Source organism: Alosa pseudoharengus, unplaced genomic scaffold (assembly GCF_046254945.1).
Source record: "Alosa pseudoharengus isolate Yale_2024_CS ecotype anadromous, Long Island Sound unplaced genomic scaffold, YU_APseudo_1.1 YU_APseudo_1.1_scf_24, whole genome shotgun sequence".
NCBI classification, from domain to species: Eukaryota; Metazoa; Chordata; class Actinopteri; order Clupeiformes; family Clupeidae; genus Alosa; species Alosa pseudoharengus.
The window spans coordinates 2,090,412-2,112,945 of NW_027468689.1; the positions used below are offsets into that span (position 1 = coordinate 2,090,412).

Here is a 22,534-nt window from a genome sequence, read left to right on the forward strand (position 1 = left end):
TCAAATTCAAAATGAACATATATTTTTCATGAAATAGTCCATTTCAACATTTGATATGTTGTCTATGTTCTTTTTCCTGCTAAATATGGATTTATACAACTTGTATGTTATCACATTCTGTTTTTATTTGCTTTTACACAATGTCCACAATGTTTATTTACAATGTAAATAAACAAAAGGGCAGATCAGAGTGTTTGTAATATATTTATTGGTAGAGTCCCTTCCATGCATTTACTGTGCATAAGCTAGCTTTATTCAGTCTAGCAGTAATCTCTTCTAATGCTGCAATATTAAGCAAGGAATTAATCCAGAAACATTTGAGGTTTGTATCTGGTTTTAACCACAACTGAAAGATTGATTTTTTGGCAGCAGTAAAGCCTGCAAATGCCAAACTTTTGGCAGCAAATGACAGCATATGAATAGCATACTTCCTGAATATAGCGGATACAGTGGAACAGTCCCAAAACATGTGAAGAAAGGTGCCCGTGGAGTTTTGGCATAGAGTGCAGTGTGGGATCATAGAGTGCCTTGTGGGCTCATAGAGTGCAGTGTGGGCTCATAGAATGCAGTGTGGGCTCATAGGGCTCATAGAGTGCAGTGTGGGCTGATAGAGTGCCGTGTGGGCTTATAGAGTGCAGTGTGGGCTCATAGAGTGCAGTGTGGCCTCATAGAGTGCAGTGTGGGCTCATAGGGCTCATAGAGTGCAGTGTGGGCTCATAGAGTGCATAGAGTGCAGTGTGGGCTCATAGAGTGCAGTGTGGGCTCATAGAGTGCAGTGTGGGCTCATAGGGCTCATAGAGTGCAGTGTGGGCTCATATAGTGCAGTGTGGGCTCATAGAGTGCATAGAGTGCCGTGTGGGCTCATAGAGTGCAGTGTGGGCTTATAGAGTGCCGTGTGGGCTCATAGAATGCAGTGTGGGCTCATAGAGTGCCGTGTGGGCTCATAGAGTGCAGTGTGGGCTTATAGAGTGCAGTGTGGGCTCATAGAGTGCAGTGTGGGCTTATAGAGTGCAGTGTGGGCTCATAGGGCTCATAGAGTGCAGTGTGGGCTCATAGGGCTCATAGAGTGCCGTGTGGGCTCATAGAGTGCAGTGTGGGCTCATAGGGCTCATAGAGTGCAGTGTGGGCTCATAGAGTGCCGTGTGGGCTCATAGAGTGCAGTGTGGGCTCATAGAGTGCAGAGTGGGCTCTGGAAGAGATTCATTTTAAAACGTCTATAAGGTGTTGCATAGGCTCTATGGATTACCATATAGTGGATTAATTGATGTGCTAAACATTTTGATGTCAGCGGTAAGCCTAAATTAGTCCATATGTTTTCCCAATCAGGCTGAACACCCATCAATCTCAGCTCCCTTTCCCATATTGACATAATAGGCAGTGATTTCATGGAGCTTACTGATAGATTATATAGCTTTGTGGCCAGGCCTCGAGAACCATTGTTGGGGTAACATGATCGGACAGGGGATGATATGCCCCCATATGCCCATTGCCCACATCACTGACCTTAGCTGGAGATACAGGAAACAGGAAAAGCCTGGAGATCCATACTGAGCTTGAATATCTTGGAATGAGCGCAGTGTACCATTGACGCAAATCTCAGTCCATGAATGCCTTTGGACGACCAAGTGGGAGGAGTAAAAGGTCGGCCACCTGACAACAAACAAGGGTTGTTTCATAAAGGAGATGACAAAGTAAACAAGGGTTGTTCCTTAACTCAGTAAGCGCCAAAAACGTAATATTACGTTTTTAGCTTTTTTTTTAAATTACGAAACTAGACACTCTAACACACCTTATATGTGATTTTGGGAACTCTGTCATGAATGGAAATGAAATATATGACGATCGAAGACTCATGAAAACGCACAATCTGGACATTTTATCTGGACATTTTATCATAACTCTTTTGCCGCTTTGGGTCGAATCAGTGACGCATGCACGTCAGGTCAAAACCAGGCCATTTTCGTGGGTCTATCACTAGGTGGCAGTCTCGCCAGGTCTCGCTGATCACTTCCCGGAAAGTTTACACAAGTAAGTCACAGGCAACACTTCATATTTCATGAAAGACGTTATATCTCCATTTCTAGGAAAAAACAGCGATTTTGATGAAAACTAGCCACTGTTTAGCTTGGGATTTCTCAGGAACAGAGGCGTGTAGAAATACACGGTTTGCACCCACCGAGAGGTTAAAGTCTCACCTTTTAATCGAGCCATTGTATGTGTTCATAGCTATAACACAGAATATGCTGTGGCTGTACAAAAATCATCAACAATGGTCAAGATTGCTGGCACTCTAGGACAAAGCTCCCGAAAACAGCTTGGCATTTAATGAGTTAAAGGAGAGGACAAAGTAAACAAGGGTTGTTCCTTAAAGGAGAGGACAAAGTAAACAAGGGTTGTTCCTTAAAGGAGAGGACAAAGTAAATGTGTACGGACCCCCTACTATCTTTTCAGCAGTGTGCCAAGCTCTCAAAGTAGTGGAGATAACTGTACCAAATCTCAAAGTAGTGGAGATGACCGTACCAAATCTCAAAGTAGTGGAGATGACCGTACCAAATCTCAGTGCATTTTTTCGTCCTGTCTGCTGCACATTTTTCTGATGTCATCCTACAGTTGCTGAGTGACATTCGAATGAGTTGATGCTCATATTTGAATTTGATCTCGTAATTTTTAATATGACCATCAATTCATTCTAATGCCACTCAGTAACCGTAGGATGACATCAGTAAAAAGGTGCAGTGGACTCTTCATTTTTTCTAGAGCTGTATATATATATATTTAAATCTGCAGCTCCACCATAGACTTGTGGTGAGGTGAGGATAAATCCACACATACCCACCCAAACACACAATCACACAACACATGACCTCACATGACGAAAGACGTGTACTTGGTGGCTGTTTGCAGTGAGAGCACACACACACACACTCTCCCTTTCTCTCTCTCTCTCTCTCTGTAGCTCTACAACAGACTTGTGATGAGGTGAGGAGACACCTACACATACCCACACAAACAAACACTCACACACACTCACACACACAGCTGTACCATAGACCACCTGCCATAGTACCAGTTACAGACTTGGGATTAGGACACACGCACACACACACACTTGCAAACATCCACACAGAGGTGTTGTAGGCCAGCACACAAATGCCCTGTCAAGTGTTAATGCAAACACATCAAATCTAATCACATATTTAAAACCCAGCATAATATACAAGAGGAAGGAATACTTTTCTAACCATTTTCTTGCTGATAATCAGAGTATGTCAGTACACGGGTGGAATAAAATTGTGAAATCAGAGCTAGACTTTATGAACCTACCCCCTTTACTCTGTAGTAACCACTCTGACTCATATCTAAGGGCTCTAACTCGTATCTAGGGGCTCTAACTCGTATCTAAGGGCTCTAACTCGTATCTAAGGGCTCTAAGTCATATCGTATCTAAGGGCTCTAACTCATATCATATCTAAGGGCTCTAACTCGTATCTAAGGGCTCTAACCCATATCGTATCTAAGGGCTCTAACTCATATCGTATCTAAGGGCTCTAACTCGTATCTAAGGGCTCTAACCCATATCGTATCTAAGGGCTCTAACTCATATCGTATCTAAGGGCTCTAACTCGTATCTAAGGGCACAATATCTAAGGGCTCTAACTCGTATCTAAGGGCTCTAACTCATATCATATCTAAGGGCTCTAACTCATTCATCTGAGAACTTTTCCTCTGACTCCGCTTCTTCTCACAGCGGTTTACCTGAAACCTGACTCTGATAACTTTTTGTCTGACTCCCCTTTTTCTGACAGCGGTTTTCCTGAGACCTGACTCCTTTTCATCTGATGTCTGAAACCTGACTCTGATAACTTTTCATCTGAGACCTTTTCGTCTGACTCCGCTTTTCCTGAGACCTTTTTATCTGATGTCTGAGACATGACTGTGTAATTCCGTAAACTTGACAACTTTCCTGAGAACTGATGCCTTTTCATCTGATGTCTGACACCTGAGTCTGACAGCTGAGGATGTCCTAAAATGTACACCGTACTAAGGGCTCTAACTCATATTGTATCTCAGGGCTCTAACTCGTATCTAAGGGCTCTAACTCATATCGTATCTAAGGGCTCTAACCCATATCGTATCTAAGGGCTCTAACCCATATCGTATCTAAGGGCTCTAACTCATATCATATCTAAGGGCTCTAACTCGTATCTAAGGTCTCTAACTCATATCGTATCTAAGGGCTCTAACTCTTATCTAAGGGCCCTAACTCGTATCTAAGGGCTCTAACTCGTATCTAAGGGCTCTAACTCATATCATATCTAAGGGCTCTAACTCATATCATATCTAAGGGCACTTACTCGTATCTAAGGGCTCTAACTTGTATCTAAGGGCTCTAACCCATATCGTATCTAAGGGCTCTAACTCATATAATATCTAAGGGCTCTAACTCGTATCTAAGGGCTCTAACTCATATCGTATCTAAGGGCCCTAACTCATATCTAGGGGCTCTAACTCGTATCTAAGGGCTCTAACTCATATCGTGTCTAAGGTTTTCTAACTCGTATCTAAGGGCTCTAAGTCGTATCTAAGGTTTTCTAACTCGTATCTAAGGGCTCTAAGTCGTATCTAAGGGCCTGTGTGCTTCCTGTCCTCCATCCCTCCAGGCTGTCGGAGATCTTCCAGGCCGAGGAGACGGATCCCCATGGGCTGCGGCGGCAGGAGACAGTGCTGGGCCGCGTCCGTCGCCTGCTGAGCGTGCAGGAGCATTCTGACCTGTCGCCACCGCGCCCCGCTTTCAAGCGCCACAGCAGTGACATCCCCAGCTTTCTCCCCTTCGTGGCGGACCACCGTGTCCACCCAGGGGGGCCAGAGGACGCCCCGAAGCCACCCAAGCCCCCCCACGCTGGTCCGCACTCCCATCCCCACCCTCACCTCCTCAGTCCTCATCTGCTGGACACACTGGCTACCCTTCAAGAGGTCAACAGCACCCCTTCCTCCCCCGATACAGACGTCCACTCCCCGCCCTTCACTGATGTGCCTGAGGTGGTCATCAGTGCACCCACCTCGACCGGTAACTATGACAACAGTGCAACTGCGACAACATCGCTTTCAGAGGCCGCACCAAAAACTTACAGCAGCAGTAATGATGCTCCCCTAAGTCCAGAGCAGGCCCTGAAGCCTGAGGCTCAGGTAGAAGGCGACCCCGGCGAAGAGGTCCCAGGAGCGGACACACCTGTCTGTTACAGCCCAACGCGCATAGGGCCCGGCAAGTTTCACTGGACCACGCCAGCCGACCACATGCGGAAGCGGCAGCTGTCCTTCCAGCTGTCCCGCCAAGGCTCCAGGAGCTCGCTCCACAGCCTGCCCAGCCCACGCGTGCTGGGCCGACACAGGGGTCAGCACGGCCGTCAGCACGGCCCCTCGCCCCTGGAGACCCCACAGCAGGAGGACCACCCTGGGGTCCCCGAGACGCTCTAGAGCCGCAGGGCACAGAGAGAGAGAGAGAGAGAGGAACAACTGCTAGAACCAAGACAATAACAAGAGCTTTTACAGTCCCTTGCAGGGCACAGAGAGACAGAGAGAGAGAGGAACAACTGCTAGAACCAAGACAATAACAAGAGCTTTTACAGCCCCCTGTGGCTTGTCTGCAAAAACAATATCATTTACAGGGAAGCCTGGAACTTAATTGCACATCGCAGTGAACTTTGAAGTCTAATGTGTGTGTAATAGCAGGGGATTGCCAGAGCAACGAACATAAATAAACTACAGCTCTTGCCCAGAGAATCGAGTGTGCTGAATCTTACTGTGTAATCATGTCCTGTACAATGGACTTTCAGTTCAAACAAGCAGAATAGTTGGAGTTTATGCTCCCTAAGCCTTGATCTTTCACATTTGAATGGCTGCCAGTTTTGTTAATTTTATATATTATGTTGAATATTCAGAAAATGCTGGAAATGTGATGCTTTGCCGTTTTAACAGCGTTGCGGTAGTTACATGTGCTTCCTGCCTTTATTCTTGACATGGCACAGTCATTAAATGTATATGTAGTGCACAGTCATTAAACATATATGTAGTGCACAGTCATTAAACATATATGTAGTGCACAGTCATTAAACGTATATTTGCACAGTCATTAAACATATATGTAGTGCACAGTCATTAAACGTATATGTAGTGCGCAGTCATTGAACGTATATGTGCACAGTCATTAAACATATATGTAGTGTGCAGTCATTAAACGTATATGTGCACAGTCATTAAAAGTATATGTAGTGCAGTCATTAAACGTACTGTATATGTAGTGCACAGTCATTAAACTTGTATGTAGTGCACAGTCATTAAACGTATATGTGCTCGTTCCATGATTGTAATGAAATGACTGATATTGGGATGCCTTACAAATGCTCTCTGATAAAGTGTGCAGTCTCAGATGGTCATAATGAGATACAAGTTATCTCCATAAACTACCAAGCTTCTAGAATCAATATATCACTCTATATAAGTGTATCTTATATTATTTATTATAATATTTATTATATTACCTTTGTATTATTTTATTTAATTTTGCTCGGTGCCACTAGGGGGCTGTATGTGCTTTGTGGCTCAGCCGACCTCGGATAAGCCCAGGTAGGCCATTTAACCTACAGGAAACCCAGACGCAGGTGTTGCTAATTTGGGAAGCAAACAGTTTTCGACTGTGCCTTTGTGCCTATGTGCATATGTACCTAGCCTTTGTGGTGAGCAATTCGGTTTGTTATTTTGGTTACATGTATTATGAGTTAAAGTTATTGCCGCTGTATGATATATGGATGTAAAATAAACCTGCGAGATAATTGTAACAATTACTGAACTCTCCGTTTGCTATGTTCGAGCGCACTGGGCGCACGTCTAAACCTAATCCGCTGTATTAGCAACCAGTACTAGACTTCGTTTAGGACTTAGTCAGTACAATAAGTATAAGTATATCTTTTGATCCTGTGAGGGAAATTTAGTCTCTGCATTTATCCCAATCTGTGAATTAGTGAAACACACTCAGCACACACTAATCCCAGCGCAGTGAGCTGCCTGCAACAACAGCGGTGCTCGGGGAGCAGTGAGGGGTTAGGTGCCTTGCTCAAGGGCACTTCAGCCATGCCTACTGGTCAGGGTTCGAACCGGCAACCCTCCGGTTACAAGTCCGAAGCGCTAACCAGTAGGCCACGGCTGCCCTTGATGGTGATTATTAGATGATGTTTAATAAGCAAGAGCATCTCTGTCCTGGTAGTACGTCCTGATCTGGTGCTTTCATCTGCTTAATGGGCACTGGTAGCGGGCAGTATCACTGGACCTGTGAGGCTGGGCCTGCTTACTGAAAAGGACAGAACAGAGACACCACTAAATCTGTTCAGTTCACATTTGAGGGAAGTGCTCCCCCTTGTGGGGCAGAGACACCACTAAATCTGTTCAGTTCACATTTGAGGGAAGTGCTCCCCCTTGTGGGGCTGGGTGACCAGGTTATAGCTCAGGCCCACTGCTGGCCAGAGAGATGGTTCAGTTCAGTAGGCCAAGGGCGGTAGCCAGGGATGTAGTGGAGGCTAAACGCAAGTAAACGCAGTTTACCCACCTCTGAAATTTCAGAAATAGAGTTTATCCACCTCTTATTACAGTTTATCCACCTCTCAAAAGAGTTTATTCACCAATTGCAACTTTTAACACACTGTTTTATCCACATTCACAATATGTACAGTCATCAACACTCTAGGAACCATTTAATACCACTGGTATTCTTATAAACATTGGACAATAACATCCACCATCATCAAACATGTTCTAAATGGCTTTTTTTTTTTTTAAATCTGAAGGCGCAGTCCACCTTACCACAGATCACAGAATTCATAGTTTACCCACCTCATATTTTACCACTACACCCCTGGTGGTAGCATATAGGCAGTTTTTCTTAATCATTGTAGACTGTGGCTAATTGGATTCTGGTAAGGTTTTTCCCCAAGGCCCTTAGTCTATTCAGGCAGCCGAATGATTAAATGTCCCCAATTTTAGGGTACTTGGTGAGGCACACAGATGGCTACTGTACAAATTCCATGAAAATATGTTTGACCTACTTTTCATATATTTAATTTTCATTGTACATTATTCTTCATTACACAAATGTGCTTTCCCCCCAATCATAGAGGCATGGGTGTCCTTTTATGTCTATTTTAGTGCATGTATAATTTTAGATGACCTATTCGTTTGTGTTGCTTCTATGTGTGCCAACAGGACAACTGCTATAAACGAGGCATCCGTCTCAAAAGTGGAGCCTTTATGAAAAAATAGAGGGAGAAAAATCTGAATAAACCCTTTCAATCTGTTCCTAGAGGGTTTCCGGTTGAAACGTTCAAAACCAATGCTGATACTACAATGCTGATACAGCTCTACAAAACGTTGACTTTAAAACTCGAGGCTGTTGACTTTGTTTTGTTTGTATGTTTGTTTGTTTGTTTGTTTGTCCCTAAGTTACCATTAGCTCAATGTTATTTTCTGTGCCAGGAAATGGCTTAAGAACGCACATATTTGTTTATGCAGTTGAAAAGGTCTATGAAAGCTCTCTGCTCAGGATGGGGGAGAGAGCAGTGCAGATCAGGCAGTGATTGATGGATGATTGGATGGTGTGTCACTGAGGTGTCTAATGATACACCTCCTTCTGGCTGACAGTAAACACCAAAACATCATAGGCTACAGTAGCTGATCTGGGATTAAGCAAATAGTACAAAACATACTCTTTAAGTATGACTTAAATAATCAGGACTTGATTTCTGATTAAAACTAAAAGTGACTGAACCATGGTCAGTACATTTGGTTATTAAGGTAGATATTGTGGCTGAAAGAAATCTCTGTCAAATCGAAATTCCTTCAGAGTAAAGTTATTTGCATTTGAGCAACCAAGCTGAACTTATTTTGGCAACTAGTTTGTCCTGAGACAGGAAAATTGATCCCTTCATCGGCTAGCTGCCATATATGGTTGCACTTCCTTTTGTCGCGTCAGACGCTTGCGCACTTGGAACCGCGCTCCTAGAAACCGCATTGTATCCATGATGGCTGCTGCCTTGGGACGGAGTCTTGTAACATTGGTCAAGGTGAGTTCAGATGGAGAGGCAGTTTTCTTAAGTATCTGTTTTTCTGACAAAGTACAGGCAGTTGAAGAGATACTTAGTAGATGTCTTGTCAGGTTGGCGTTTCAGCGTTCGTTTTAGTTACTTTAAAGCACCCCAACGGCTGTAATGTTAGTGGGCGAAGGGTGCTAGTTAATGTTAGCTGCGGGAGAGGGGTGCCAAGTACTTTAATTGACAGGCCACGAAGCTGCCATAGTTGTGTGGAATTGTGTCATCTAACATAAGGAACAATATATGTTCTTATCTATAATGGTGGGGCCTATGAACATGTGGTCTTTGTCGTCTCCTGTCTGATGTCCTTTACAAAATCGTTGTTAATGAGGCTAACCTGCTAGCTAACGTGTCCTGTTCCGCTATGCCAGTGAGGTTTGGCCTTTCAACTCGGCAGCTAAGTTAGCGTAAAGCCCGGTGTGTGTGTCATTCAGTCTGCCAAAATTGCGGATTCAAACGCATCTCTGCATTCCGGGTCAGACTCTACTGCCTGTCTGTCAACTTATGTCTTGCGTATGTCAATTTACTGTCCATATCGATCATGCTTTTTACACATTTCCCGTCAGTTGAGTTAGGTGATACCGTGATTCCTGTCATATTCTGAGTCTACAAACCCTTCTAGAGATGATTGCAAATTGTCTCGTGTTGTGTTGAAGGGTGCCAGTGTTCCCCTGTGGCAGCCCGTGAGCGCGAGGGCCCTCAGTCTTACCGCGTGTCGCAATGTCCCCGAGGCTCCCCCAGCTCGGGCTGACAGCACATTCAAGGTTACCATGGTACCTGGAGATGGCGTCGGACCCGAGCTCATGACTGCCGTTAAGGATGTCTTCAAGGTGTGCAGAAAAGTCTCTTTCTCTCACTCATATATATGATATTTATGTATATTTATACGTTTTAAATATTGCCCTCTTAAATATTGCCTGCTTTTATAGATTATCATTCTTTGCTTTTGTTTATGTAAAGCACATTGAATTATCCCTGTGTAGGAAATGCGCTATACAAATAAACATCCTAACTCTCAAAGTCATCCATACTTCATTTTCCATTACCCACTCCCCTTATTCTAACTCTGAGGGTGTGTGTGATGTGTGTGTTCCACAGGCTGGTGATGTTCCGGTCGAGTTCGAGGAGTTCCACCTGAGCGAGGTGCAGCACATGGCCAGTGAGGAGAAGCTGGACCAGGTGCTGACCTCCATGAAGACCAACAGGGTGGCCATGAAAGGTGAGCTGTCCACAGCCAGGCATGGGGAGCTCAGAGAACAGCAGTAGCTGTGTTTACATTACATTACATTTCATTACATTACATTACATTACATTTGGCTGACGCATTTTTAACCAAAGCGACTAACAACATGGTAACAGTTAAGTTTTAAAGTAATTCTCTCAACAATTTTAGGACAATTTAAAAACGGTACAGTACAGTAAGAATAAGTGCAACAGTGAGTGCTGTTTTTTACAGTTACATGTCAGTTCAAGACAGCTGGTAAGTGCTAGGATCAACAAGACTTGTTGTAAGTGGTGCTATGAGAGGAGATGTTCTCTAAAGAGCTGGGTCTTCAGGAGTTTTTTGAAAATGGAGAGGGATGTCCCTCCCCTGCCCTGCCCTGTTTACATGCACTTCGGTATCCCGCTGATGATCAGGATTTTGAAGTGTCCAGAGCGGTATTCCAGAAAGGAGGTTTAACAAACACTGAGATAAAACTTAACCTCTGGGTTGTCTGAACCTGTGGCGACTAAACCCGAGCTGTCGGTTCCAAAACACCGGTTACCAGTTAGTTCAATCAACCCTGTGTTAGATAACCTAGAGTTGTGCGCGTTCACGGGCGAATTTATAAAGGCATCATCTATTGAGAGTCGAAACCATGAGTGAAACCGGCGAAACGAAGAGCACCGTATTTTTCAGTAGTCGAGGCTTACGAGGAGGAGAGAACTGTAATAATAAAAAAAAAGCAATACTTAAGCGCCTGCGTCCGAGACCTTGCTTGGCAGAGAATAGCCTAATTGACCGTGTAAATGCGTACGTTTAGGATAGCCTATTTAATGTCAAAAGCACAATTAAATAATTCACTGGACATCACGTATTGTATTGACTGCTTTGAATGATGCTTTCTTAAACTAGCCTATCTTGTCACAGATTGAGTGGGCCATAGAATTCTTTGAGAATCCCAAATGTAATTTTCTATTTTAACACGGGTTCTGCAGCTGTGGGCCAAGTTAAACTTTTGCGCTCCATCATCGGAAGGGTGAATGTCGGAAGGCATGGGTAGCCTGTTGGACACATTTCGGTGCACATTTGGAAAATTGAATAAGTGATGCTGACCTGCCAGTTGGTGAAACTACACTTTAATGATCCTCGTGGGTTTGTGTCCAGGAAAACGAATGAAGTTGCACAGGAACTGCTTTAGCGCAAGGCAAACTTTACACACCGACGACAGCTTGCCGATATGCTCTGCGTCTCCAACACTACAAAAACTCCCAGTCGGAGAGCGTGTGTAGCCTATTAAAAAAATATTTTATCCCAAATGCCTTCAGCATTCTTAACCAAACTTAGTGACAACATGCATACCCGGCTGAGCTGTACAGCTATATTTAAGCTTATTTATAAATTTTCTATAGGCTATGTTTCCCCTTTTTTGTACTGTACTTGTTTTAATTATAGCCAATCTTCAATGTGTCTGAGATGTTGTTTGTCCATCTGTCTGTTGAGCCAAAGACGTAGGCTAGCTAGCCTACATTAAATATTTATTTTTATTCTATTCTTATCCACCATGCGTAATGTAGGGATGGAGAATGCTTTTCAAGTAGCCTACTGTATATTTAGGATTCAGCTGAAAAACTTGAGCGCTCTTGAAAAACTCGTTTGGAAAAGAATGGATAGGCTATCATGTGATGTCGTGGTCTTATCGCCCTCTCACAGTGAATTGCACGGATGAATATTACATGATTTTGTGCTTCTTTGTCAATCGGACCTTCGTCAAAATGAAACGCCATTGTGTGACAAGTGTAAAAATAGCGGCCTGGTTGAACATGCACTGAAATAACCCAACATAATTGAACATAACCTGAACAAAACCTACCCCCTACCAGGTTAAGTTCAGAGCCTATGTTACCATAGTTACTTACATAGCCTGATCATTTTTGAGCTTTCTGGAACTGAAATCCCAGGTTTACCGTTTACTCTGGGTTTACATACCCAGTTAAGTTCAGGGCCTATGTTTCCATAGTTACTTACATAGCCTGATCATATTTGAGCTTTCTGGAACTGAAATCCCAGGTTCACCGCTAACTCTGGGTTAACATACCCAGTTAAGCCAGTAAACCTGCTTTCTGGAATACCCCACAGGTTTTGTGTTTGTGTATGTAAACATCATCGTTTCCTGATTTCAGAACCACAGAAAAGCCCTTGTCCTAGTTTTGAGAAATCTTGTTATACTAGTTGAAGTACAGGATTCCCTGTACACAGGATTCATCATGTATAACCAGGGATATCAATAAACAGGTTGCTCTGTAGTCATGTAAATGCCATATTTTGAATATGATCAAAACCAGGAAGCCTCATAACCGGGATTGAAGTCCTTTGTAGACACAATCAATGAACAATAATAATGGTTTTCAGATTGTGTTGGAACTCTGAATGTCATTGACAGTTTGTGTCCACGTGTGTGTGTCCACAGGGAAGATTCACACTCCCATGGAGTTCAAAGGAGAGCTGGCGTCCTACGAGATGAGGCTGAGGTGCATCATCATCACACTTACTGTAAGAGTGTGTGTTTAGCTGTGTGCTGAGGGCACCTGTACTGACCTGTGTGTGTGTATGTAGGAGGAAGCTGGACCTGTTTGCCAATGTGGTCCATGTGAAGAGTTTGCCTGGTTACAGCACACGCCACAACAACCTGGACCTGGTCATCATCCGCGAGCAGACAGAGGGAGAGTACAGCTCTCTGGAGCACGAGGTAAGATCCTACACACACACACACACATACACACATATATACACATATACACACACACACACATATACACACATACACATTATGCATAAACACATATGTAACTGTGTCATGTTTGACCGACCGCGCGGTTGAATTTATCTTATCAATCAAAATAAGCAATTTAATGTTGTCGACCATTGGTACAGATTCAGGCTCCAGTACTGTTTTTAAAGTATCAGTTTAGTACCAGTATCGGATAAAACTCAAATGATACCCAACCCTACTCTACCTAGCATCTCTTACCAGCACGTACACACACACACACACACACACACACACACACCAAGCGAGAGTACAGCATGCTACATGCTACACACACACACACACACACCAAGCGAGAGTACAGCATGCTACATGCTACACACACACACAGAACACGGACACACACACGCACATATAACATGTGTGGTCCATTTGTGGTGTTCTGAGCTATGTAATGCTTACGCCTCCTTGTCCCCCATGACAGAGTGTGACCGGTGTGGTTGAGTGTCTAAAGATCATCACTCGTGTGAAGTCTCGCCGCATCGCCAAGTTTGCGTTCGACTACGCCACCAAGAACGGCCGCAGCAAGGTCACCGCCGTGCACAAGGCCAACATCATGTGAGTACAAGAACACACACAACATTATGAGGAGGGAAGGTTACAGGAGTGTGTGTGTGTGTGTGCGTGTGTGTGTGTGTGTGTGTGCGTGCGTGCGTGTGTGTGTGTGTGTGTGCGCCCCACTGATCAGTCCTCTTCTGTACAGGTGTGTGTGTGTGTGCGTGTGTGTGTGTGTGTGTGCGCCCCACTGATCAGTCCTTTCCTGTACAGGAGTGTGTGTGCGTGCGTGCGCGCCCCCCACTGATCAGTCCTCTTCTGTACAGGAGTGTGTGTGTGTGTGTGTGCGCCCCACTGATCAGTCCTCTTCTGTACAGGAGTGTGTGTGTGTGTGCGTGTGTGTGTGTGTGCGTGCGTGCGTGCGTGCGTGTGTGTGTGTGTGTGCGCCCCACTGATCAGTCCTCTTCTGTACAGGTGTGTGTGTGTGTGTGCATGCGTGTGTGTGTGTGTGTGTGTGTGTGCGCCCCACTGATCAGTCCTTTCCTGTACAGGAGTGTGTGTGTGTGTGTGTGTGTGTGCGTGCGTGCGTGCGTGCGTGCGTGCGCGCCCCCCACTGATCAGTCCTCTTCTGTACAGGAGTGTGTGTGTGTGTGTGTGTGTGTGCGCCCCACTGATCAGTCCTCTTCTGTGCAGGAGTGTGTGTGTGTGTGTGTGCGCCCCACTGATCAGTCCTCTTCTGTACAGGAAACTGGGTGACGGCCTGTTCCTGCAGTGCTGTGCAGAGATCGCTGAGCTGTACCCCAAAATCAAGTACGAGAACATCATCATCGACAACTGTTGCATGCAGGTAAGACCCTACCCTCACACACTTGATTGTGTGTGTGTGCGTGTGTGTGTGTGTGTGTGTGTGTGTGTGTGTGTGTGTGTGTGTGTGTGTGTGTGTGTGTGTGTGCGTGTGTGTGTGTGTGCGTGCGATGCTAGGGGTGTCACGATTTCGATTTTAAGTCGAAATCAATCGAAATTACATCTCGTTCTCGAACTTCGAACTCCAAGGTAGAATCGACAATGTAGCCACACACCCCCATATCAACTATAACATGTATGCCAAGCAAACACACACACACACACACCCCCATATCAACTATAACATGTATGCCAAGCAAACACACACACACACACACACACACGTGTTGAACTGCAGCCTCTAACTTTAGGCTGCCTGCAGCCAATTAATATATATCAGTCGACCGAAATCGAAGCCCCTCTTGCTACTCTGAAGTGAAAAGATGATATAGTCTAGTTACAGTCCAAAATAAAATGAACATTTATAAGTGCATATTCCATGAACACTAACCTTGGGTCTATTCAGAATGTGCTGAAACAATCAAATTATCATTCCGTGTTGTTTCATTTCACTATGTTCACATATGTTTAATGTCTGTTCTGTTTACAACCTCGCGGAATGGTGACACCCCTATGCGGCACAGAGCCCAGATTGTATTTGATTCCCCCTCGAATGTCTTGTTCCCCAGCTGGTGCAGAACCCATACCAGTTTGATGTGCTTGTGATGCCCAATCTCTATGGCAACATCATTGACAACCTGGCCGCTGGGCTGGTGGGCGGAGCTGGGGTGGTGCCCGGGGAGAGCTACAGCGCCGAGTACGCCGTGTTCGAGACGGTCAGTACCCCATCTGGTCATCGCTCTCTCTGGCTTCCTCTCTCTCTCTCTGTCTCTGTCTCTCTCTCTCTCTCTGTGTCTCTCTCTCTCTCTCTCTATCTATCTCTCTCTCTCTCTCTCTCTTTTTCTCCCGAGTACGCCGTGTTCGAGACGGTCAGTACCCCATCTGGTCATCGCTCTCTCTGGCTCCCTCTCTCTCTCTGTCTCTGTCTCTCTCTCTCTCTCTCTCTTTTTCTCCCTTCAAGACGGTCAGTACCCAGTCTGTTCATGTTGGCTATCTAGTAATAATGAGCCATCATGGCATCCATGTTGGCATACTCTCCCATAAAGTGCCTGCGTTACCGTAATGGGAAATCTCATGGCTATTAGTTAGAGTACAAGCTGTGGTATGCTGTAAATAACAGAATGGCTCTCTCAATTGGTTGGGTGAATGAATGAGTGAATTCTGTAGTATACCTGTGGGAGTTGTTGTAATTGATTAGTATGTTGAATGAATGAATTAATTAATTCTGTATTATACCTCTGGGAGTTGTGAATTGATTAGTATGTTGAATTGATGAATGAATTGATTAGTATGTTGAATGAATGAATGAATTAATTGATTAGTCTGTTGAATGAATGAATGAATGAATTGATTAGTATGTTGAATGAATGAATGAATGAATGAATTGATTAGTATGTTGAATGAATGAACGAATGAATGAATGAATTGATTAGTATGTTGAATGAATGAATTGATTAGTATGTTGAATGAATGAATGAATGAATGAATGAATTGATTAGTATGTTGAATGAATAAATGAATTGATTAGTATGTTGAATGAATGAATGAATTGATTAGTATGTTGAATGAATTGATTAGTATGTTGAATGAGTGAATGAATGAATGAATGAATGAATGAATTGATTAGTATGTTGAATGAATGAATGAATTGATTAGTATGTTGAATGAATGAATGAATTGATTAGTATGTTGAATGAATTGATTAGTATGTTGAATGAATGAATGAATAAATTGATTAGTATGTTGAATGAATGACTGTAGTGATGTGTTGGGCTCAGAGTGAGGATGTTTCTGGTTTACCACCTCAGGGAGCGCGGCACCCGTTTGCCCAGGCTGTGGGCAGGAACATCGCCAACCCGACCGCCATGCTGCTGAGTGCTGCCAACATGCTGCGCCACCTCAAGTCAGTCTCCTGTCTCTACACACACACACACCACACGCACACACACGCACACACCACATGCACACGCACACACACACACACACCACATGCACACACACGCACACACACACACCACATGCACACGCACACACACCCGACCGCCATGCTGCTGAGTGCTGCCAACATGCTGCGCCACCTCAAGTCAGTCTCCTGTCTCTACACACACACACCACATGCACACACACGCACACAAATGCACACAAACGACATTAAATAGAAAGTCGCACATTGTTTATGACATACATGAATACATTCAACTTTATTTGAATACTATTTTATACTGATGAAATGTTTATATACTATAAGTTGCTTTGGACAAAAGCGTCCGCCAGATACCGTACACATAAACGTATAGACGCATACAGTGTGTTGATTAGAATGTTATTGTGTAAGGCGTGTAAAGGGTCTACCATTGCACAGTCTGCCTCACCACACACGTTTTCTACAGTTATACCCTTACTCTTGACATGGTGTTACATGGTGATGGTTACTGGTCATAGTTGTTATTATTACTATTATTATTATGCTTATTGTAGGCTTTTCAACTTTATTTGAAACTATTATTATTAACTAATATAGTTTTCATACACTGTAAGTAATGTTCACACACTTGTTTGGACAAAAGGTGTCTGCCAAATTCCCTAAACATAATACTAGCAGGACTACCGGAGCAGGTGCTGAAAGTGACCCGACATTACATTAAATGCTGTGCATGTTCATTAGGCGAGGATCACGTCAGCCAGCGGCAAACGTAGCGCAACGCTCAGACCATAATAAGTTTTATCTCGTTCCTAAGCAACACAAACGGTTTGGCAATTGAATACACTCGCGTTGCGCTTTGAAAGTTGAAGCAAGTTCAACGCTCAGCTTGTTCAACGCTAGCGTTACACCAGCGTTGCCACCGTTCCGCTGCCGAACCATAGAGAACAATAGGAAACCTGCCGCTTGCTGCTGGCTAATGTGATCCCCGCCTTATGGTTCAACACAGATGTGAGCATGTTAATAGTTAGGGTGTGTGTCTAGCGCCCCCTGCTGTCTAACCCCTTTGCTGTGACTTCTCTTCCAGTCTGGAGTATCACTCCAACATGGTCTCCGAGGCTGTCAAAAGAGTCATCAAGCAGGGCAAGGTGAGACTGGGTTGCTTTTTTACTTCCTGTTAACTTAACATAGTTACAAGCAGTAGAATGAACATAACTAGTCATGCTGATGCCATGTTGCATAACACATTTGAAACTGGGAATGGGAAGTAAGCTAACCAATTGCGGAACTGAAATCACATTGATGTTTGATATTGATCACTCCAAAGTGATTAATAAACACCAGACACGAGATGCGTTTGTGAACTTTACGAGCCTCCTGATTAATGAGCATCACTGAGGACTCCCAGCCAATCAGGATGTTTATTCTGCACTTGGAACATCGTCATCATGTTCATTCTACTCCTTGTAGTCCTGCAGTTTTACATAATGATGGACAGCGAACGTACACTCAGTCAAAAGTGAGGCCATTGAAAGGAACCTACTTAAAAAATGGGTTTAACCAAATATATACTTTAAAGGCACACTATGCAGTTTTTTTAGCTTAATATGCAAGTTTTTTAGCTTAATTTACCTTCATTTACCAGCTTCAGAGTCATTGGAATGGTTATATGACTTTTTTCGGGTTGAATAGTGGCCGTCTCGCTTCCCCCTAGCGCCTGTGAGTGGAAAAACCACCCTTGCAACTGTGGGCCGACGGCCTCAGTGTCAGGAAGTATAACGAGTGTAACGAATTGCTTTACTGCATTCAAATACACATACACGCCAAGCACCGGCTAGAAAAAGGTAGCGATGGAGTTTCTCAGACATTCGTCATGACAGAGCCAGCGAAAAAGAAGCAAAAACTGAGAAAACAGTAAGGAAACTGCCAATACTGCATAGTTTACCTTTAAGAATATAAATCATCTTTTAAATATAAATATTTTCTATTTTCCTACCCTTGCTCTGGCTCTGAAAATCCCTTGCTGCTCTGAATAAAAGGATGTGCTAAATGAATGAATGTAAATATAAATGTAATGCACAGGGGTGCATTTCTCAAAACCAAACCATCATAACATGTTAGCAACTTACTTGGTTGGCAATTGGAAATTGCATTGCAACCAACAAAGTTGCTAACTTAGTTTGCAAGTATGGTTTTGGGAAACGCGCCCCAGACAGAGTGTATGACGCTGTGTGTTTTACAGTCAGTGGTTTTACCTGGGTGGGTCAATGCCGTTGGGTTGAGTATGCTGATGAGAGAGACACCCCGTTTGCGTTGTGCATGTTGATGGTGATGACCGCAGTGTATCGGTATTGCCATGCCAGAAGGACACTAACATCTCTGCAGATCTAACACCACCTCACCTCACCTCACCTCACCTCACCTCACCGCCATGGCTACGCGTCTGTCTCCATAGAGATGGAGTGTTTGTGTTGTGTCTGGGTTCTTTGTATCAGGCTGTGATGCTGAGTCACGTTAGGGAAGTTGCATGTGCCCTAACTGACTGACATCATAACCTCACCCACACACTTAGACTTTCACCCACATCGTGAGTGTGTGTATGTGTGTGTGTGTGTCCCCGTGGCGTCTCATGGAACAGGAAAGGGGTGTGTTGTCTGTTGGAGGAAGTTGATGTTGAGTTTTGCACATGACTGGCAGAGAATCAAAAACTCAGTTTCTTAGCTGCAGTGTCCCTCAAGATCCTCCTCCCAACGGTTTTTAAATATCGTCCATTTGTTGTGATGTGTGTCTGTGTTTATGTGTGTGTGTGTGTGTGTGTGCGTGCCCCAGGTGAAGACGCGAGACTTGGGCGGGTATGCCACTACCACTGACTTTGTGCAAGCCGTCACGGCCAACCTCCGCCACCGGCCAGTTTAATGAAGAACCACAGGCGCCCAATGAGCCATCCAACCCCCCACCTCAAGCCCTCCCCCCCTCGTCTCACGTCTCCCCATACCCCCCACCCCCCCTCGTCTCACGTCTCCCCCCACACCCCGGACCACCTGCCGCATGCCGTGGAGCTGCCCCTGGGATGCCCTGACTAGGCGCACTTCAACTACACAGTTTACTGGGAGCTCCTCACTCAGCTCCACTTCACTCAGGAGGGGCGTTAAGGACCGAGATCCACGTCACCCTCTCCATTTCCTGTTTCTAGTCTCTCAGATGAGAGAAAGGTTCCTTAGGGCCCTCTCCCTCATAGAACAACCGTTCGCAGACCCTTGCAGAACCTAAGCACCCTTAAGAGTCGTAGGTTCGTGTTCCAAGTTAAGTAAAAGATGTAAGGGTTTCCTCTTGGAACCCGTTCTGCTATGATCATACGCCCAGGAGAACCTTAAAGCGGTTGTAGATAGACTGATTGTTCCACAGTCTCTGGATCAGGCGATCTGATTGGTGCTGTGATAAACCCGCTCACTGCTCGGATTCCTTCCACTTCCTCCTCTTTGTGCGTCTCTCTCTCTTCTCTACTTCAGCCCCTTCCCTCTGAGTCTCCTGTCTCGTCTGTGTGTGTGTGTGTGTGTGTGTGTGTGTGTGTGTGTGTGTGTGTGTGTGTGTGTGTGTGTGTGCTGTAGTCTGTCAGAGGGAACGGAAGAGCTAAGCCAGTGGTCTGATCAAAGATTCCGCTGCCACTGTAGAAGATCCTATCTACAGTCAGTCTTTTTCCTGAATCAGACCGGCAGCTGGGACGTACAGCAGCCCTCCCTGATTGCAGAGCAGGAGTGTGTGTGTCTGTGTGTGTGAGTGTGCCTGTGTGTGTGCATGCATGCTTTTGGATGAATGGCCTACTAGCTTTGCTTCTAGTTTTGTCTTCTTTATGCCTTTGTCTTCTTTCTCTTTGCTATTTTAGTGAATTGTAATGATCTATACGACCCCCCCCCCCCCCCCCCCACATTCCTTTACTACCTCAACTCAGGGCTACACTCTCCCAGCATCTTCTTTATGAAATCACTCTCTCTCTCTCTCTCTCTCTCTCTCTCTCTCTCTCTCTCTCTCTCTCTGTGTCTATCTGTCATTCCTGTTACCTCTGTTCAATTCTGACTCCTGAGCTGAGCCAGTGAGAGGTATCCGTTACACAGGGCTTTAATACCTGATCTTCCACTCACCCGCTATCACTGGTCCATTCACTGGGCAACCAGCCAATGACCAGTAGCCTACCAAATGACGCAGTATTAGCTGTTGCCATAGAAACTCCTATAGAACATTCTCAATTAGTCAATGACTGCTTCTGATTGGACAGCAGCTGGTCCAATGACGTGCTCTGTAAATGCAGTGGAACGGTCGTCATCTGTTGATGGTGTTTCCCGCTGTGTCGTAATGCTAACGGAACATTTTTATCTGTAACATTGCTGCTAGCCAATGCTTTAGCATTTGTGCTTTAAAAAAAAAAAACTCTTCTGTCTTAAACTGATATACTGTATATCTTTGTTATAACGGTTTCCTATGTTGGGTCATTTCTAGTGTAGAGGTCCACTGGTTTCTTAGTGTTTGCAGGTAATCACTGTACGGAGACAGTAGCAATCATGAGTCAGTCTCATCAGCCAGAGTCATCTCAGGGGCACAGCGTATGTTGTTCATGCTGTGCCTTTGCCATATCATGCTGTTGAACAGTCAAATAAACAATAAATTAACCGAAGCTTCTCTCTGTGTATGTGTGTGTGTGTGTTTGTGATCTGTTAGCGTTGTGTGTGCTACTGACTTACTAATTATATGGATTCCTGTCTGAATAGGAACAGCTCTGGGGGGGGGGGGGGTGTGTGTTCGCTCAGTGTGAAGGTTTATAGGTGCATTAGTGCAGAGTTAAGCCAAATATACTTTATTTTAAAATGCAGGTAACCTTTTATAGATTCATCAATTAGAAACTTACATGCAGTAGTTGAACTAATGAGAAGCCTATTTGTGTGTGTTTGCACAGGTGAAGGGTTATCAGGAGTTCATGTATGTGTGGGTGTATGTGGCGGGCTGACTGTCAGTGTGTGTGCAAATACCTTTTGTGTATTTACACAACGTGTGACTTTGAGATAGGTATCTAGTATAGTGTGCGTGTGTGTGTGTACATATATTGTGCACTGATGTCAGGTGTGTAATGAGCTGTTTTCCCTGGGACAGGTGCGCACAGGTGACCTCGGAGGCTACGCCAGCAGCGATGAGTTTACCCGTGCCGTCATCGCCAACCTCACTGCCTGATCCTCTACAGGACCTGAAACGGCGCGCACACACACACACACACACACACACACACACACACACACACACACAGACAGACACACAGACAGACAGACCAAGCCTCTCTTTAGATGCCCCCTTCACTAAGAAAGCACAAAGTTGAGCAACCATAACCTCTTTACGTTTATATCCGCCAAGTTAACGGGGCTGGAACAACGTCATCCACATTCCATACAACTGTATTCTCTCTGCTGAATCTCATCAGACGTGGAACTAATTTGAAACCGTAAAAAAAAATGTGGTATGTCTTCTGTGTATTTATTCTGCTATTTATATGATTTTAGAGTTTATGCCACATTTATTCATTTGTGAAAAATAAACGTACTTGTGTGAAACACCTGAGATTCTTCATTGAGTCTAAAAGGAGTCAATGATTTTTATTTGTCTCATACGTAGAGATACTGCTGTAAAATCTGTAGTGAAATGGCATTTATCTGCTCAACTTTACTGTGCAGAGGTGTCCTGGGGGATCACTAACTATAATGAAGAATAAAGATTTAGAAAGAATTTAATAAATAGATTGAGAGACAAGTGGGTAAACAGTGCAGTTTGTGTAAGTGCAGTTGCAGTGTGGCATAGTTTAAAGAGTTTGTTCAGGAGGTGGATGGCTTGAGGAAAGAAACCCGTCAGTCAGGTGTATTGAAGAATTAAATGACAGAAATAAACGTGATGTATTCATATCTGACCAGCTGTCGGAGGATATTGCATTGTAAGCATGACACTGTAAG

At 44.4% G+C, this 22,534-nt stretch overlaps 2 protein-coding genes across 3 annotated transcripts in view; both read left to right on the forward strand.

The window, feature by feature from the left end:
- Positions 1–5,475, forward strand: part of LOC143142700 (bestrophin-3-like) — a 38,053-nt gene extending 32,578 nt beyond the window's left edge. Inside the window, exon 9 of the mRNA XM_076303774.1 lies at positions 4,662–5,475. Coding sequence (XP_076159889.1) covers positions 4,662–5,475 — 814 coding nt within the window. The remainder of the gene's footprint in view (positions 1–4,661) is intronic.
- A 3,561-nt stretch (positions 5,476–9,036) lies between these two features.
- Positions 9,037–22,143, forward strand: idh3b (isocitrate dehydrogenase (NAD(+)) 3 non-catalytic subunit beta). 2 transcript variants are annotated; one of them, XM_076302800.1, is made up of 11 exons: positions 9,037–9,110; positions 9,794–9,967; positions 10,236–10,356; positions 12,809–12,869; positions 12,955–13,087; positions 13,593–13,726; positions 14,408–14,510; positions 15,196–15,342; positions 16,435–16,529; positions 17,635–17,695; positions 21,690–22,143. In XM_076302800.1, exons 1-11 carry the CDS (start codon positions 9,066–9,068, stop codon positions 21,765–21,767), a joined length of 1,152 nt encoding a protein of 383 aa, XP_076158915.1. In that variant the 5' UTR covers positions 9,037–9,065; the 3' UTR covers positions 21,768–22,143. The 2 variants fall into 2 exon arrangements, with proteins under 2 accessions (XP_076158915.1, XP_076158914.1); XM_076302799.1 differs by lacking the exon at positions 21,690–22,143 and adding an exon at positions 19,377–21,221.
- Positions 22,144–22,534: the final 391 nt, after the last annotated feature.